This window comes from Cucurbita maxima, unplaced genomic scaffold, assembly GCF_002738345.1.
Source record: "Cucurbita maxima cultivar Rimu unplaced genomic scaffold, Cmax_1.0 Cma_Scf00026, whole genome shotgun sequence".
NCBI classification, from domain to species: Eukaryota; Viridiplantae; Streptophyta; class Magnoliopsida; order Cucurbitales; family Cucurbitaceae; genus Cucurbita; species Cucurbita maxima.
The window spans coordinates 2,023,008-2,039,231 of NW_019272042.1; the positions used below are offsets into that span (position 1 = coordinate 2,023,008).

Below are 16,224 nucleotides of genomic sequence, written 5' to 3' on the forward strand. Positions count from 1 at the left end.
ACTTGCGCTCATTCTAGGTTGTGCGGCATATGTTGAATGATACCACAACGATGATTGAGTTGGAAGGATCGGAAATGGAGATGACCATGAAGCGTATTTATTTCAATTCAATTCAACCATATGTGATGTAGAGATTCGAACCTAGAACATTTGAATTTTTATTTATTTATAAAATTTATCTATTTTTACAAGGGAATAATAAGGGAATGAGTCAAGCTATCTGATTTCCCCCTTTTTTTTTTAGTTCGGTATCTCTTATTTTAAGGTCTAATTTATTTCAGATTTAAATTAAATTATTTTGAAATAATTTTAAAATAAAAGTAAAAAAGAAAAGAAAAAGAAAAAGAAAAGAACAAAGTATTTTAGTGTAAATATAGACGAAGTGAAGTCCACGTAACGAATTTCATTCTCTCAAGTTGCCACGTAACCGTCCCTTTCGGAGTTTGAAAAGTGACACGTCATACTCTTTACACGTGTCATTCCGTTATTGTTTCTCTCTTTCTTCGCCGTCCTCCCTATATATTCTTCATTTTTCTTACCCCGGGAAGCGCATGCGATCGTTTCGTCTCACTGATTTTAGCATTCAAATCGACTGCAGATTTTGGAGTTCAATCTCTGATTTATAGAAGCAGAAACAAGAAATGGGAGGTAAATGCTTAGAGAACTGTGGCGGAGGCTTCTTGTACGACTTTGGCCATCCTCTTCTCAATCGCGTTGCTGATAGCTTCGTCAAGGCCGCTGGGGTTCGTAAGCTTTCATGATCTTAATTTCTGTTAACTTCTGTGATATTCTTGATGTGATATTGTTTTGTGTTGGACCTCAATGTCAATGTGGTAACCTTAAGATGTCGATTGTTCGTTGTGCAGATAGGAGCATTGCAATCTGCATCTCGAGAGGCGTATATTACGGTTGCGGGAAGTAAGATCCGTTTCATTTAATATTAAAATCTGATCCTCGTGCTTTGATTTCACTCGACTTCTTTCTACATTTCAAATTTTCAACTCTTTGTTTTGATTTTGATTCATTTTCGTGTATCTATTCCTTTGCTTGATGTCACTCGTTTAGGAGACCTTTGAGGTTAAATTGGTTAACAAAAATTTGTAATTCTCGAAAGATTGTTATCGTCCGTACAGGTCTTGATTCGAATAGTGGAGCACCATCTGGATTATCCAATGGTAGAAACAAAAGGTTTACAGGTTTTACAGGTACCCGAATCTTCCTACGAACTCAGCTCTGTTTATCCACAAGCAAAGTCGTTCTTGAGTCCGCCTACTGTGTTTAATTTTGTTTTTCTTGCCTCGTGAAAGTACGAACTATGTTTTAAATTGAATTCTAATAACTATATTGTTATAAATCGATACCATTTGTTTAGATGTGCGTTATTTTGGGCAATATATGGGACATGGATTGCCAAATTATTGCTTAATACAGACTAAAACTGAACTGCCCCTTATTATGTTCCTGAATAATTTGTGTGAAGTCCAAGTTAATCTTGTCCTTCGAGATGCTTGAAGCTCATTTCTTCATATGATGTGCAGGTGGAACCAACAAAGAGTCTCTTGAAGCCATGGTGAGTGTTTGTAAAGGGTGATCAAGTTTTGAGTTTGTGATGAATTATTTACAGTGGTGGTCAATCAACATGTGATGATTTTTCATTTTATGGGTACATCAGGTGAAGAATGTGGGAAAGGAATCTATGCAATGGGGTCAGTATCCCTTCTCTGAATTCTTGAATACTGAACGTTAATGAATGTTAAATTGTACTATTCTGGCTTAATTTTCTTTCTTGCACATCTGGTTTATGTTACTTCACCAATTAGATGGATAATGGGTTGAGTGCCATTTTTTGCTTTTGTGTCTATTTACTTCACCAATTAGATGGATTATTCTCTTTGAGGTTGCTTGGCAGATTATTACTTCACCAATTGTATTTCACCCTAAAAAGGGTACATCCAGAGAAAAATTACCAAGCTTTTGGTTTGGTGGTGTGATTTCATAGCATATTTATGCTGTTTAATTTTATTTTATTGCTCTCAGCTTTTTTTCTTCTTTTTTTGGTTTGTAGGATTAGCTGCTGGTGTTTATTCTGGTCTCACATACGGTTTAAAGGAGGCTCGTGGAGCACATGACTGGGTAAGCCTTCCACCATTTACAAATAAATGTTCATTGTTTAGATCCAAGTATGGGGCGTGATTTAGAGCGGAGGCGGGCTAAAATTCTTCATGGGGAAGGTATGGCTTTGGCTATTCCTGAAGCCCGCCAATTAGCTAATCATAGACATATTTGAGTTAATGGTTCGATAGTGGATATAGCAAGTTATCGTTGCAAACCTCGAGACATTACAGCAAAGGATGAAAAAAAATTGAAAGCACTGGTTAGCTATGTTGATTCATGAACTTCAATTGAACATTCATTTAAAATGATGTGGTAGAAAGCAACCTGACCACTAGAGCTCTTAATTTTTTTGTGAGGGTTTTGATGTAACCGTACATGAATTTATCAAGGGCAGAGATTTAGGGTTAGTGTCAATCTATAAGTTTAAAGTAGACTTTAAGTATATGTTCGGTATAGAAATCAAAAAGGATCCAATTCAACCAAGTTTCAAATACAAACGTCAAATTTGATCAGAAGTGTATCACATTAGAAATAGTTCCTTCCTTCTCTACAAGGACACTCTAACCAAGCACCAAAGACCCACTTAGACGGTGCCCACTTAGACGTTTAGTTCTTCTGGTCTCATGTCTTGAAATCTTGATCCATTCTTTCATTCCATCCATTGCAGAAGAACAGTGCAGTTGCAGGTGCCATGACGGGCGTAGCTGTGGCGCTTACATCGGACAAGCCTTCTCACGAGCATATCGTACAATATGCCATCACTGGTGCTGCTGTATCGACCGCTTCAAATATTTTTGCTAGCATATTTTAGGTATGAGTGTGGTACCGGAGCCATTTGACAAATTGTGGGATGTTCATCCTTCATGTTCATTCCGTCTTTTATTATTAAGATGATTATGATGTTCATCTTTTGGACTTTTGGTTTAATGTTTAGTTCTTTTTATCCGCTCCTCGTTGGGATAGAAAATGGTAACCAATAAATCTGGAAATTTGTATGATTTTAACGAATAACTGATACCATTGGCCTTATTGGAAGGGTAAAATAGGCTTACTTTATCTTTACTTTTTGGAAATATATATTTTATTTATTTATCCTATATTTTGTAATTTAATTAAGCTAATGAATGCAAATTTTCAAACCAAAGAGGGTGAAGTCGCATACAATAAATATAAAATTACTTTAATTTCTTTATTTTTTATTTTCACAGATTCTTTAATTTCTTTTCCGTTGTCTAATTTAAGTCCAAAAATCAAAATGGCCAAATTTTAAAGGAAAAAAGAAAAAAATGAAGGAAATATTATTTTGGATCTTTTTCACAACAGACGAATAAATAAAATAAATAAATAAAAAAGTTCGACAAATAAACTAATTTGAATATCTAAGGTTTATTATTCTCATTTTACAATATTAAATATTGAAAAATAGAATGAGGAGGAGAATCTTTAGTATTCTCTTATTTATTACTATGTTTACTATTTAGGCAGAATACCGTCACTCATTCTTACTAAAAAACTGAAAGAAGGGGACTAAACAGGAACAAGAGGGATCCACCAAAGAAGATACGTCTCCTTGTCTCCTTCCCTTTTTTCGAACGAAAAGGAGGATTCGGACAAAATCGAAGAGATCCGAGTAAATGGAAAGGAAAAAACAAAAGATGAATTCCACTTTAAAAGGACACGCTATCAAAAGATAAAAAGAAAGAATATTGAAGAAAAAAATTGAAAATATTTCTTTTCTTTTTAGAGATAATAGGCTTTTCTTTGAGATATTTTATATATATATTTTTTTTGGAGCGAGCAATCATATACCTCGTAGAGCGTTCATCGGGTGTCTAGTTAACTCAAAGTCACATGTTGAAACTAACATGAGATTATGGCCTAAGTCTCTACCTGGTCCTCTCTAAGCTTGTCTCCAACACTTGTGTCACGTAGTTCTCTCAAACCTTTCTTATGCCTCAATTTGACTTTAATGCACACTCTTTTTGGTATGTTGCAATACACCGTCCTCTTCGGTCGCATCATGATATTTATCTATCATTGTTCTCATGTGGCCCGATGGGTGCCACTTGAAGATCACTATCTTGTCAGTCAGCGTGTCAAGGTCACAACCTATTGTTTTCATAGCATGTTGACACTCTTTCCCATTTAAACTACTCATTGTCATTGATGACTTACTTTAGAGACAATAGATTATGACTCACAGCGCTATGACTCCCTCCATTTTCTCATCTCCATTATGTATTACAGTGCTATGACTCCCTCCATTTTCTCATCTCTAGTATGTATTACAGTGCTATGACTCAGTGCTATGACTCCCTCCATTTTTTCATCTCCAGTATTGACATAATCACGATCATCACCTATGCCCTCCTCCGTCGTCTGTTCTTCATCTCACGGTCGACGCCCGACACTTAAGTCTCTATTGCCCAACGTTCGTCCATTGTTCTAAATTTTCTGATTTTTGTTTTTAATAAAGCTTTTGTGTGGGTTGGAATTTCTCTATTAAAAAAAGAAAAATAAAATATCCAAAAAAACTCCCTGCGACCCGACCCAACCCGAATCGGGTTGGTCCAAAAAACTCCCTTTACCAAATCCGTGTAAACTGTAAACCCTACGTCCCGGCTCCTTCGCGTTCCATTCGAGATCGCCTTCTACTGCGATCCTCTTTACTTCGCATGCGAACTGGATTCCGCTTCATCTTCGACACCTAAGCAAGGTATGTTCTAACTGAGATTCCTCTACTTTCTTCTGGTTTTGTGAGCGTTAGGTATCTGCAAACATTGCGTAATTTCACTCGATCTTTCGATTTCCCCTTTGGTTTACGAATCAGATCGATTAGAGTGTAAGTCGGCCTTTTATTTCGATTACGATCTTTCAATCAGAAACATAAGAATTTTCTGTGATTATGTTTAAGCTATAATTTGATCTAATTTTCTCGTTTTTTCCCTCTTTTACGGTAAGTAGTGGAAGCCCTAATTTTTTCTTGCTTTGTTCTTGGTAAATTTATCTGCTTGTAATTTGGGGATTTGCTATGATCTTGTTCTTTCAATTCATTTTCCGCCTGGGTTATTACATTTAGATGTTGAAGTCACGGCATGTCTTACAAGAAGGAAACCTAAAACTTCCCGTTTCGTTTTTTTTTTCCGTTGTCTTCTCTTCTCTTAATGTCAATCTGCTCTTAATTTGGGAATTCGTTGCGACCTTCAATTTCTGATCGTTCCCCGCCGGTGTTTTTTAGATTTAGATATTGAAAAAACAAAGCATGTCTAGTAAGAAGGAAGAGAAGTCGCAAGCAGCTGCTGAAAGGATTAAGGCTGCGGCTCTCAGTGCTGCAAAAGGCCTTAGTCGAGCTCAGGCTGAACGAGCAGCTACGGCTGCTGCTCGAAATGTTAATGCTTATGGGCAAAAGGAAGAAGGGCCTAGCAGATGGCAGGAGAAAAGAGAAGCAAAGAGGCAGATGTATTTGATGAGTACTGAAAAGGCAGTAAGATTGGGTGAAAGAAAGGACATTAAGGTCTCCATGTCTAGTGCGGGCGGAGCTGCTGCACAGTGCCAGAAATGTTATCAGTCGGGACACTGGACATATGAATGCAAAAATGAACGAGTTTACATATCCCGACCATCTCGGACTCAACAACTCAAAAACCCGAAGTTGAGGATGAAGATGGCAGTCTCATTGGAGATGGACAACCCAGATTCTGGTGACGAGGAGAAGAAGACCAAGAAGAGGCAATTGAAAAAGAAAAGTAAAAGAAAGCATCGGTCCGAACTAAAATCCAATAGTGATAGCGAGGCTTCTGTATTTGAAACTGATAGTGGGTCATCATCAGTTACTGGATCTGATGATTCTTCTGAAGAAAGCAGTTCAGATTACAGTTCTTCATCTGATTCGGAGTCAGAAAGGAGTCGAAGAAGGAGAAGGAGAAAGAAGCAGAAGAGGGGGAGGAGGAAGAGGAGGTACAGCTCATCTTCAGATTCTTCTGATTCAGACTCGGAGTCTGAATCAGAGTCTGATTCTGATCATGAACGTAGTAGGAGGAAGAGTCGAAGGCACAGCAGAAAACGCTAGTCAAGGTAAATCTCGATAAATTAGAACGGTCGATATATAATTGCAACTGCAGTCAGATTAGAGATGTGAGATCATTCAGCTTCTTGTTTTAGTCGTTCAACAACTCGAACTAGGGACTAGGGACACGCTCTCTGGGGGAATGTTATGGTGAATCTTTGAGTTGTTTTGTGTTAAACTGAAGTTTGGGCTTTTTTTTTTCTTCTTCTAATAATTGAGTTTTAGCATCTTCTTCCTTTGCTCTTTTCTTCTAATAATTTAAGTTAATGTTTTTCTTCGTAAGTGTTATGTTTGGATAAAGGCAAGTTAGGTTAATGCTTTTTGAATAAAGCCTATTCGTTATTGCCATAGCCGATTTCAAGGCGCAGTTTTGATGGTTTATATATCTGTAATCCAATTATCTAAGCATGCATGCATGCATGTTTTGGAGGCAATGAGATAATTCATACCAAAATTTCAAGCCTATGGCTTTGAGTTTATCATTCAATTTGAAAGGATAAGAGAAGTTAGATTTAGGCACTTGATTCTCGTCCATGTGATGAAAGCTTGACCAGAAACGACTAGTCTAGCTTGACTTGTTCGAAGTGTGCATAATTTTTTAAGAAGGAAATTAGAAAAAAAATTGAGAGATAAAAGTAGGAATACAAAGATAAATCAAAGAAACAATATGAGGAAAGAGTATGGCTGGGAGAAAAGGTTAATGTTTGGGGGGGAAATGTGTTTTACAAAAGATAAGCAATAATATAAAATAAATCAAAATTTGAAATTTATTTCTGAAACACGAGATAGAATAGAAAATTTGTAAAAGTTAAAAACAGGTCCTGAATTTTCCAAAAAAAAAAAAAAAAAAACAACAAATGAAGGAAATTATTGGCCAAATTTTACAAATCAACCTAATTGATATACAATTAGTTTTATCCGACATGCAAAAACATAAGCCTATTAGTTTTTTCGTTGCAGATATCTCTATTGCATACATGTTCAGTTATGATAAAAAGGTGACTGAAACACCAAAAACAGTTGATTATCCGAACTAATGATAGAGACAAGATTGTTTCGCTCCTGAATCTTCCAAAAGGAAAAAAAAGATACCTGAGAGCAAGATACTTTTTCTTGCCTACTTCTGGTTTGAGTGGGTGCTCGCAAGGTTAAAGTCCAAACATTCGATGATTCGAGATGAGCTCTTTGCAATATTGGGAGAGTTTTGGGCAAAGCCAAATACTTCCCATTTTCAATAATTTAGAAACAACATAAAAAAGTGCTTGGAAAAACAAATAAAAAGCACCTTAAAATGCTAATGTTATAGTAAGCATTTGAATGGTGCTTTTGTCTCATCAGCTAAAGTAAGCACTTCCAAAGTTACATAATCAAACATCGAAAGTACTAGGTTGTTAAGCACTTTAGGACCAACAAAAAGTACTAAAGAAAAAGGAAAATTCTAAAAGTACCTCCAAGAACACCTTTAGGTGTATGCAACCTACGTATATTCTATTGCAAATCCAATATCCCCTCAATCAGCTCTCTTACTTCCATCATCAACGGCAGAGTTGTCTTTAGCCGGAGTGTTCTGCTCGGAAAGCATCTTTAGGACATTGACCAACGCTCTCAATCGATCCCATATGTTCAGCCCATACGTTGCTTCAACGAGCGACATTTGAAACTCGAAAGCATTGTCTGCCACAGGATACTAATCGAGAAAGAATACGAACCATTTCAATGAGCATACAAAATAAAGAGCAAAAAGTACTTATTGAAATTCTTAATGGCTCACCGTAAGAGGCTTAGGATGCTTAGTCTGAATGTATGGCCACCACCTATCTTCGACGACTGCTTTGACGAGACAACAAGCTCGTAATCCTTCAATGCCCGCAAATCGACCGAATCCACTCTCTTTCACGCCACCGAATGGCAAGGACTGAAAAATCAAGAGATAACTGATATGATTGAGGTTGATATGCCATTACAACGAACATCGAAGGTCCAAACAATGATATTAGACTAACTTCCATCAGCTCGAGTTTTTCCAGCCAAGCATGCATTATTAGATTCAATACAGGTAATTGTCCTATAACACCAACGAATTCTTCCAAAAAAGGAAAAGGTTTCCTTTCAAGTTATGCAGCACACAAATGAAATGATACGAGCACGACAACATGGTTTTTAATAAAAAAAATCACGACAACGAGACGAGCAAGAGCATGTTTACATAAGATATTTAGCATCTTAACAAAATTAATTTTTCTTCAAGTCCTTTTGAAAAAATTAATAATTCAAATGTGTTTAGTATAACTTCCATGACATTAGATGACCAAAAGTGTTTTTTTTTTTTTTTTTTTATCTTAATAAACAAAGCTAGTTTCTAAAATTAATTTAAAAGCCATTTTTAGATACTCAAAAGTATTTTTCTTTCATTTGTTCTACAGTAACTAAGGTTTTATTGAGAAAAAAGTAAATAATAAATAACATACAAAAAAACATAAAAATAAAAAAGTCCACAAAAGACGGAGGCAACCTAAAGGAACATATGGAACCTAGAAAAGGATCCAAACATTGTTAGGAAGACGCTCCAACCCTCTAAATAGCAGACACCTGCTAGCCACAAAAATTTTCCTTATTCACAAAGGGGAGGATGCTACACGAGTAATATTAACCAGTGACACTAACTTCCTATCGAATCATGTGACACTAACTTCCTATCGAATCATTTAAAACTATCTATAAAACCCTAAATCTCTATCATCATAAATGAGTTTCTTTTAAAAAATTAATACCCCTATTATGTAATAAACTAAGTCTAAGCCCACCGTTAGCAGATATTGTTCTCTTTAAGCTTTCTTTTCTAGGCTTTCCCTTTCGGGTTTCTCCTCAAAATTTTAAAACGCGTCTTCTAGGGAGAAGTTTCCACACCCTTATAAAGAATGCTCCGTTCCCCTCTCCAACCAATGTGGATCTCACAATCCACCTCCCTTCGGGGCCAGCGTTCTCGCTGGCACTCGTTCCTCTCTCCAATCGACGTGGGATTTCACATATTATGTTTACATATTTATATGCATACAAAAATAAATATAACGTTTTTGTCACACAAAACTTGTTGCATATCAACTAATTTCTCAAACAAACTAATATATATAGGTAAAACAGATAAGTGCCTCGCCGTCAGAACCAACATGTGTTTGATGACTGTACCAACAAATGACCAATAAGTAAACATAAATAAAGCATGAATGAATTTTACCTGACATAAATAATTTGTGGCAAAGTCATTAATTGCAACACTTCCAGAACGTATCTGCGAAGCAATATTCTTGGCACGACGCTGACTGCCAGAAAAGACAGAACAGCCGAGCCCAAATCTTGAATCATTTGCAAGCCTCACGGCCTCATCATCTGTGCTGAATTTCATTATGGGCAGGATTGGTCCAAATGCCTGTATTCCACCACTCAGTTAGCACATTTTCTTAGCTTTGAAGTTGAGCAATAAATTATAGGTCAATTTGGAGCCAGAAGATCTTTTCTTAGAGATCAATTGAGCTGCAAATGTAATATAAAAGATAAGATGGCTAGTTATATACCACACTAATTTTTCTAGAGAACCAATTTCATAAAATTGAAATTTAAAAAGAAAACTTTAGACCACATTCCATAACAATTGTGTTTGTCTTTTATTTTTTTGAAAACTATCCTTGTTTCCAATTTGTTTACCATGACCTTCCAAAAATAAAATGAGTTTTTAAGGGATTATAAAAACATTTTTTTATATTGATAACAAAATAAACAACCTTATAGGTGGTAACAATGATTACAAGCTTAATTTTCAAAAACTAAAAACCAAATGATTATCAAATGGGTCTTAGTGGGTCTTAGTGGGTCTTAGTTGTTTTTTTGTTTCTTTATAAGACCAATAGCCGAATACAAACAGCACCAGTACGTCGTCAGAGCAAGTATTAAGTAGGGTTCCAAGATCTATTTGACGAATTATTCAAACAATATATAATATAGGCCGACTAAAAGGGACTACCAAAAAGTCTAACGCAATAAAAGAAGAGCATGTCAAGTATTGCTACCTCCTCTTGCATTAACTTCATGGTATGGTTGACGTCAACAATAACGGTAGGTGGAAAATATTGATCAACGGCACCTTCAGGTAAATGTCCGAAAGTTCCACGAGCAACAATTTTTGCCCCCCTGTCTAAGGCATCATTTACGAGGCTTTGAAGTTTCTCAGACTGCTCTTGCGTACAGATGGCACCCATATCATACTTCCCAGCTAATGGTGGACCCTGAAAAACATTTTCGAGAAGAGAGTTTCATCTCTCAATTAAAAAATAGTATTCAAATTTTGATCAAAATTATTTGTTCCACAGGTAATCAAGACTTAGTCGATACCAGATCCTCACTAACAATAGATACAATATGGCACCACAATGGCATACAACCACCAAAATAGATGATACATGAATATTCAACCACAAATACATTTTGCTGAAAGACTAGAAGCGTAAACAACAACAATATTGGCAGGAGACGAAGATGCCAGGTTTTAGCAAATTTATAAGAATTTATGTGCCCGTAAGGCATTCAACAATTAGCAGCACCAAAGTAAAGGGCTTATGGAAATGCTGCTGTTGAGATTTTCCAATGATTTTTCCTTTTCGGCTTCTGCTAAAAGTGAATAGGTTCTTTCTATCAATGGTTGAGTATTCTAACCATTTGGAAATTCGTTACCTCGTATATATAGAGTTTCTTAAAACCATAATAATTCCAGCAGATCCCTTACTTGTAAATCTTCTTACTGGCTTCAAAGAGATCTTTTATGTAACCTTCTTTTCTTTCTTTACACTTCGTTTGATTCACATGTGGTTTTTAAACGTTGAATTGAGAACTTTCCACAGAACATATGAAGAGTATGGAGAGAACAAAAAATCCTCCCCACACCCTATATGAAGCAAGAGAAACTTATAAGAACCATGGAAATATTTATCCCTGTGGAAGCTTACATTATAAATTAAGTTTCAGCTGCCACTAATGCCCATTTTGCAAGAAACCACATACCTTCAAAATGTCCCGTATTTGCAGAATGAAAAGTAGAAATTTGAAATTGAAAAAAACCACAAAATCCCTTATACCCAGTAGAAAAATGGACATAATTTTACTATATAAAAAAGGAACTCATACTTACAACTGTAATAGCCTTTACACGTTCTGATATTTTATCCACAAATGAAGAATAAATGTTCTTGTGGACATAAAATCTCTCAGCTCCAGTACAATTATGTCCACTTGATGTAATAGAAGCCCTGAGAGCAACGTTTACAACCTATATTAAGTAAAGAAACTCCCATCAGTTCTCAATGACATGAAATAATACTAAACTACTCGAGCTAGTTGTATATAGTAAAATTGGAGAGTATTCCTACATGATCAAGATCTACATCCTCACACACGATAAATGCGTCCTTTCCACCCAACTCAAGAGTAACTGGAATGAGCGTCTCAGCAGCACTTTTCATTATCTGCGAGGATTCATGCCAAATATGTAACACATAGAGTAGGGGTGGGTGCTCGAAAGCAAGTCACTTTTTCCATCTCTTTTATTTTAAAAAGATTATAAATAAAAGCCCCACTGTGTAATAACTAGAATTAAAGGGGAAACAACAAATATACTTCCGAGCAGGAGTATTATTTTATATGGTAGAAATAAGCAAATGAATTAGTCTACAATAATCCTAAATAACGGAAGTCATTTCCTACTATCCTTCTTTCCATTGTTTATAAACTAGAGATAGAATAGAGAAAGAATCCCAACAGACCCCACACGTTCTCCGGTGTAACATGTTTGATGAGTCCCATCACTTTTTTGCTTTGTTTTCCATACACACAAATTCAGATTTGATTCTCATTCTTTGTAAACAATATCATCGGTAATCAATTTTGAGCCTGGCTGCAAAACAATCGAAGCTACACAATAAAGAAAAACAAAAAAAAAGTAGTTCTCATCCCCGCAACTTTTAATCCAATGGATGCTTTTTTGCTTAACCTCCGAACTCATTCCCTATTATGAAACATGGCTCAGCGTGGATTGCTGTAATTATATATTTGGAAACACCTGAACAACTGAATCAATAAATGATAGAGCCAAAAAATAGAGTAAAAAAAGAGTTCATACCATCCTACCCACACCAGTAGATCCAACGAATATCATTTTGTCTACTGAAGATACTAGAGCTTCACCTGTTTCAGCAAACCTGATAAAAGATCATATTAAAGTGGACAACTGAACAGCCTCGTGATGATAGTTCAAATGAAAAATTAAAGTGTGTACCCTGTTATCACATCGACCAAACTCTCGGGAGCTCCAACAGCAGCAAGTGCAGCTTGGATAATCCTGACATAGAAGCATCCTGACCAACTTGCATGTTCTGAAACCTATAATTTCCATCAATTGTATGACATAAAAACAAAACCCGTATGAATGCACATTATAGAAGAGGATCAATGGAACTGCAAATTCCTTGGTTGAAGCTTTTAGCTATTTGAAGCTTTTTTTTACCACAAAGAAAGCTCTAGAATATGTGTCTATTTATATATTTATATATATATATTTAAAAAAATTGAGCTAAATATGAAAGAAAGCTCTAGAATATTGAAATTCCTTAAGGATATGTATCCAAATGATGCATAACATCTTAAGAGCAGACTAGGCACATGAAATGATTGCTTGGGATGGTAAGACATGAAATTTCCAGTAAGTAATTGCTGACAGAACATAACATAAAAAAATAGGCTAAATGCCAAAAAAAATATACCTAAACTTTGCCCTTTGTTTAAAGAATACTTTGCTCTTTCAAAAGTTGCAATATTACCCTTGACCTTGCATAAACATTTCAAAACTACCCTAAGGGTACAAATACGTTAAAGTGTTTAAGTAAAATAACAAAGTTCTGGAGTATTTTTTGCATTTTATCCAAAATAATATTCCAAAAAGATTTAAGGGAAGACTTCAATACCTTAACTACAATGCCATTTCCTGCAAAGACTGCCGCAAGCACTGGATTGAAAATGTTATGAAATGGATAGTTCCATGGGACTATTGCACCAATAACTCCAAGGGGATGAAATTCTACGCGAGCTTTCTTGTGAAGTGTTGCCCTTCCACATGATCTGCAAATTGAAATAGATTAAGAGATCAAATGCATAATGAATTTAATCATCCAGAAACTTAAGAGCTTTCTTTCTTAATCAAAATATAATGCAAATCCAACATAACTAGGGACATTGGGACAATAACATTTCCACAATGACAACTTGCATGTCCAGCGGGAATGCCTACAGATGCTAGGTTATTAGTATTCAAGAGCAACAGAGATGACTAAATGTATGAGCCACTATGCTGGTCAAAGGAAAGAAACTGCGAAGGAACAATATAGAAATTGTAATGTACTGTCTGCAACACGAGTAAGGAATGTTACCTGCTCTCAGGCTTCAGCCATTTCTCACCCTCTGAAAGAAGCCAAGTAATCTTTTCACATGTTGCCATTATTTCTCCCATATTAGCATCCACTATTGTCTTTCCAGTGTCACGGGAGGAGATTCTATCCCAAAGGATAAATAATTAGAATGACAGAAACTATACACATGGCTGCTAGTCTCTCTTTTTTTATTTTTTTCTTTCTCTTGGAGAATATACATATATAAATCTACAGTATATTAAAATAACTGGATCTTACTCGCAAATAAGCTCTTGATGTTCAATTATATACTTCAAAAGTATGCGTAAAAGCAAACGCCTTTGCTTAAAGCTACTTTTGGCCCATTCTTTCTGCGCTTTCCTGGCTGAAGCAACACGATCATTGACCTAAAGCGTAGAAATCAAAACAATAAGTTTAGTCACTCACTTCAGTTTCTACCTCTCCCACTCATTTAGCAATAAATCCTTCTAATAACTAGTTCCATCAGTATGAGAAATACTTGTATTATATAGAGATAACAACTAGGTTAATGAAAGAAAGAAAATTGAGGCAGTGTTTATTAGTACAGAGAGCTGCTGGTCCTTCCACAACCATCATTATCAGAAGATCGAGGAAAAAAATGATCATGGGGGAGGATTGACATGAAAATAAAACACTACAACATGCAGGAGCCTAATAATAGATAAAAACACAGATCAAGTTAACTATGATGAAATGATATGAAAAATTTCCCATCCATCCATCCAAATTCAACAAAAATAATAAGAAGACAAATGCTACAACTCTTAACAAGTTCACTAATCAAGCTATTGCCAGCCAGCAATCAGTGCTCACCTCGTCTCGTGACAATGCAGGAAAATAGCCCAGGTATTTCATAGTTGCAGGCTCGTAACATTGGACTCGCTTGTCTTGCTGCTGTGTCCTTACTCTAGGTGGAATCTGTTTATTAATCACCAACCGAAATTGTGAAATCAGATAGTTTTGCTTAGCAATTTCAAACAAAAATCCCTGCCTTCTGCAAGCTTTGATATGGGAGAACGAATAGTTTGTAATAGCCAATAAATAATGTTAGCTTCAATCGTTAAAATTTTCAGAATAAAATGCAAAAGGATTTCTAATTTTAAAGTCATATTAGTAAGCTAGTAATTTGCTTAAACCAGGTCCAAGAAGATCCTCTCAAAGAGTATAGTTCCATAATGGAATCAAAGCTTAAGATATAGCTCCCAAATAGAAATTTCAATAGTTTACTTACATTCATATCACTACTAAACAATGTAGATTATATAAAAGTAGAGAATTATTTTAAAAAAATGTTGTTGCTGAAAATGAAGCCATGTATCATCAAAACCATTCTCGCTAAATCAATCATAGAATTGCTTCCAATTGAAATTTCATATAGCTCTGTACTAAACAGTGTAACTTAAATCAAGGCGAGAGAATGCGGACTGAACAATATAGTCTAAAGAATCAAAGCCTGAGACGGTGGTTCCAGGATGGAGATTTTAAGAACCTATTCAAATTCATATAGCTCGGTACTAAACTGTATAATTTAAATCGAAGTGAGCTTTAGCCCAAAAACAAACATTAGTTTAAACAATCAAAGCCTAAACAATGGTTCCGGAATAGATATTCCAAAGAACTTACTCATCTTTTACTTAACAGTGTAGTTCAAATTCAAGTGAGAAAACACCGACAGTGTAGTTCAAAGAATCGAAGCCTGAGACGGTAGTTCCTGAATACTAATTTCAAGAAATTGCTCAAGTTCACGTATCTCTGTACCAAATAGTGCAGTTTACATCAAAGTATGAGAATGCCGACTTATTCCAAAAACTAACGCCGGAAATGAAGCAATATTGTAGCATCAAAACTAAGTATCGCTAAGATCAATTGTAGAATCTCTGGAAATACTTACGTAGATGTAGCTATTCTCCTGCGTCTGATTACCGTCGTCCATCACTGGAAGAATATTAGTCAAAATAAATGATCGGACACAAAATTAAAAAAGGAGGAATAAAACGCATTCGAATGTACAGAGAGAACGAGAGATGAATGAATTTGTCACCATCAGATGCGTCAACTTCGATTGAAGGCACATTCGGAGGGATGAGCATCAGGAGTAACCTACAGATCGCGTAAGCAAATCCTATTACAAGCAGGGTCCACCAAAATGCCATGGCGTTCACCAACGAAGATGAAGAGCGAGTTCTCCGATGACCTCGAGCTTTCTTCAGAGAGTCGATCAAATTTATTGGAGAAAGTAGCGAAATGTAGAGATAATCAACGGAGGAGAGATCGCGGGAAACGACGATCCAGACAGTGTATTGGGCCGAACACTCCTCGAGTGGCTTTTGTGTCTGGTAATTTATTTATTTCTCACGTGAAATTAAGGAAAAATTATTTTTTAAATTATCAATTTTTTAAATTATGTTAGCATTTAACATATTTATTACTTAATTATGAATGCGTGTCAATTAACATAATTATTACTTTTAATACAACTAATTAATTTATGAATTTGAAAATAAAAAATTCTAAGCTTTATATTTTCTTGACTCTTAATTTTATATTTAATAA

The 16,224-nt window shown here is 35.6% G+C and overlaps 3 protein-coding genes across 4 annotated transcripts; 2 read left to right on the plus strand and 1 right to left on the minus strand.

Moving 5' to 3' along the window:
* Positions 1–536: 536 nt before the first annotated feature.
* Positions 537–3,120, plus strand: LOC111499121 (outer envelope pore protein 16-2, chloroplastic-like). Its single transcript, XM_023150603.1, has 7 exons — positions 537–743; positions 867–918; positions 1,134–1,205; positions 1,539–1,570; positions 1,673–1,706; positions 2,066–2,133; positions 2,783–3,120. The coding sequence occupies exons 1-7, from the start codon at positions 642–644 to the stop codon at positions 2,924–2,926; spliced, it is 504 nt and encodes a 167-aa protein (XP_023006371.1). The 5' UTR covers positions 537–641; the 3' UTR covers positions 2,927–3,120.
* A 1,575-nt stretch (positions 3,121–4,695) lies between these two features.
* On the plus strand, positions 4,696–6,798 carry LOC111499120 (zinc finger CCHC domain-containing protein 10). 2 transcript variants are annotated; one of them, XM_023150602.1, is made up of 3 exons: positions 4,696–4,831; positions 5,354–6,212; positions 6,785–6,798. In XM_023150602.1, exon 2 carries the CDS (start codon positions 5,378–5,380, stop codon positions 6,182–6,184), a length of 807 nt encoding a protein of 268 aa, XP_023006370.1. In that variant the 5' UTR covers positions 4,696–4,831; positions 5,354–5,377; the 3' UTR covers positions 6,185–6,212; positions 6,785–6,798. The 2 variants fall into 2 exon arrangements, with proteins under 2 accessions (XP_023006370.1, XP_023006369.1); XM_023150601.1 differs by lacking the exon at positions 6,785–6,798 and having other exon boundaries at positions 5,354–6,408.
* A 591-nt stretch (positions 6,799–7,389) lies between these two features.
* On the minus strand, positions 7,390–15,987 carry LOC111499119 (aldehyde dehydrogenase 22A1). Its single transcript, XM_023150600.1, has 14 exons — positions 15,713–15,987; positions 15,563–15,606; positions 14,485–14,589; positions 13,909–14,036; positions 13,651–13,773; positions 13,189–13,342; positions 12,504–12,607; positions 12,348–12,426; positions 11,599–11,694; positions 11,361–11,498; positions 10,246–10,461; positions 9,417–9,608; positions 7,953–8,096; positions 7,390–7,868 (listed from the first exon to the last, which is right to left on the minus strand). Exons 1-14 carry the CDS (start codon positions 15,822–15,824, stop codon positions 7,692–7,694), a joined length of 1,812 nt encoding a protein of 603 aa, XP_023006368.1. The 5' UTR covers positions 15,825–15,987; the 3' UTR covers positions 7,390–7,691.
* Positions 15,988–16,224: the final 237 nt, after the last annotated feature.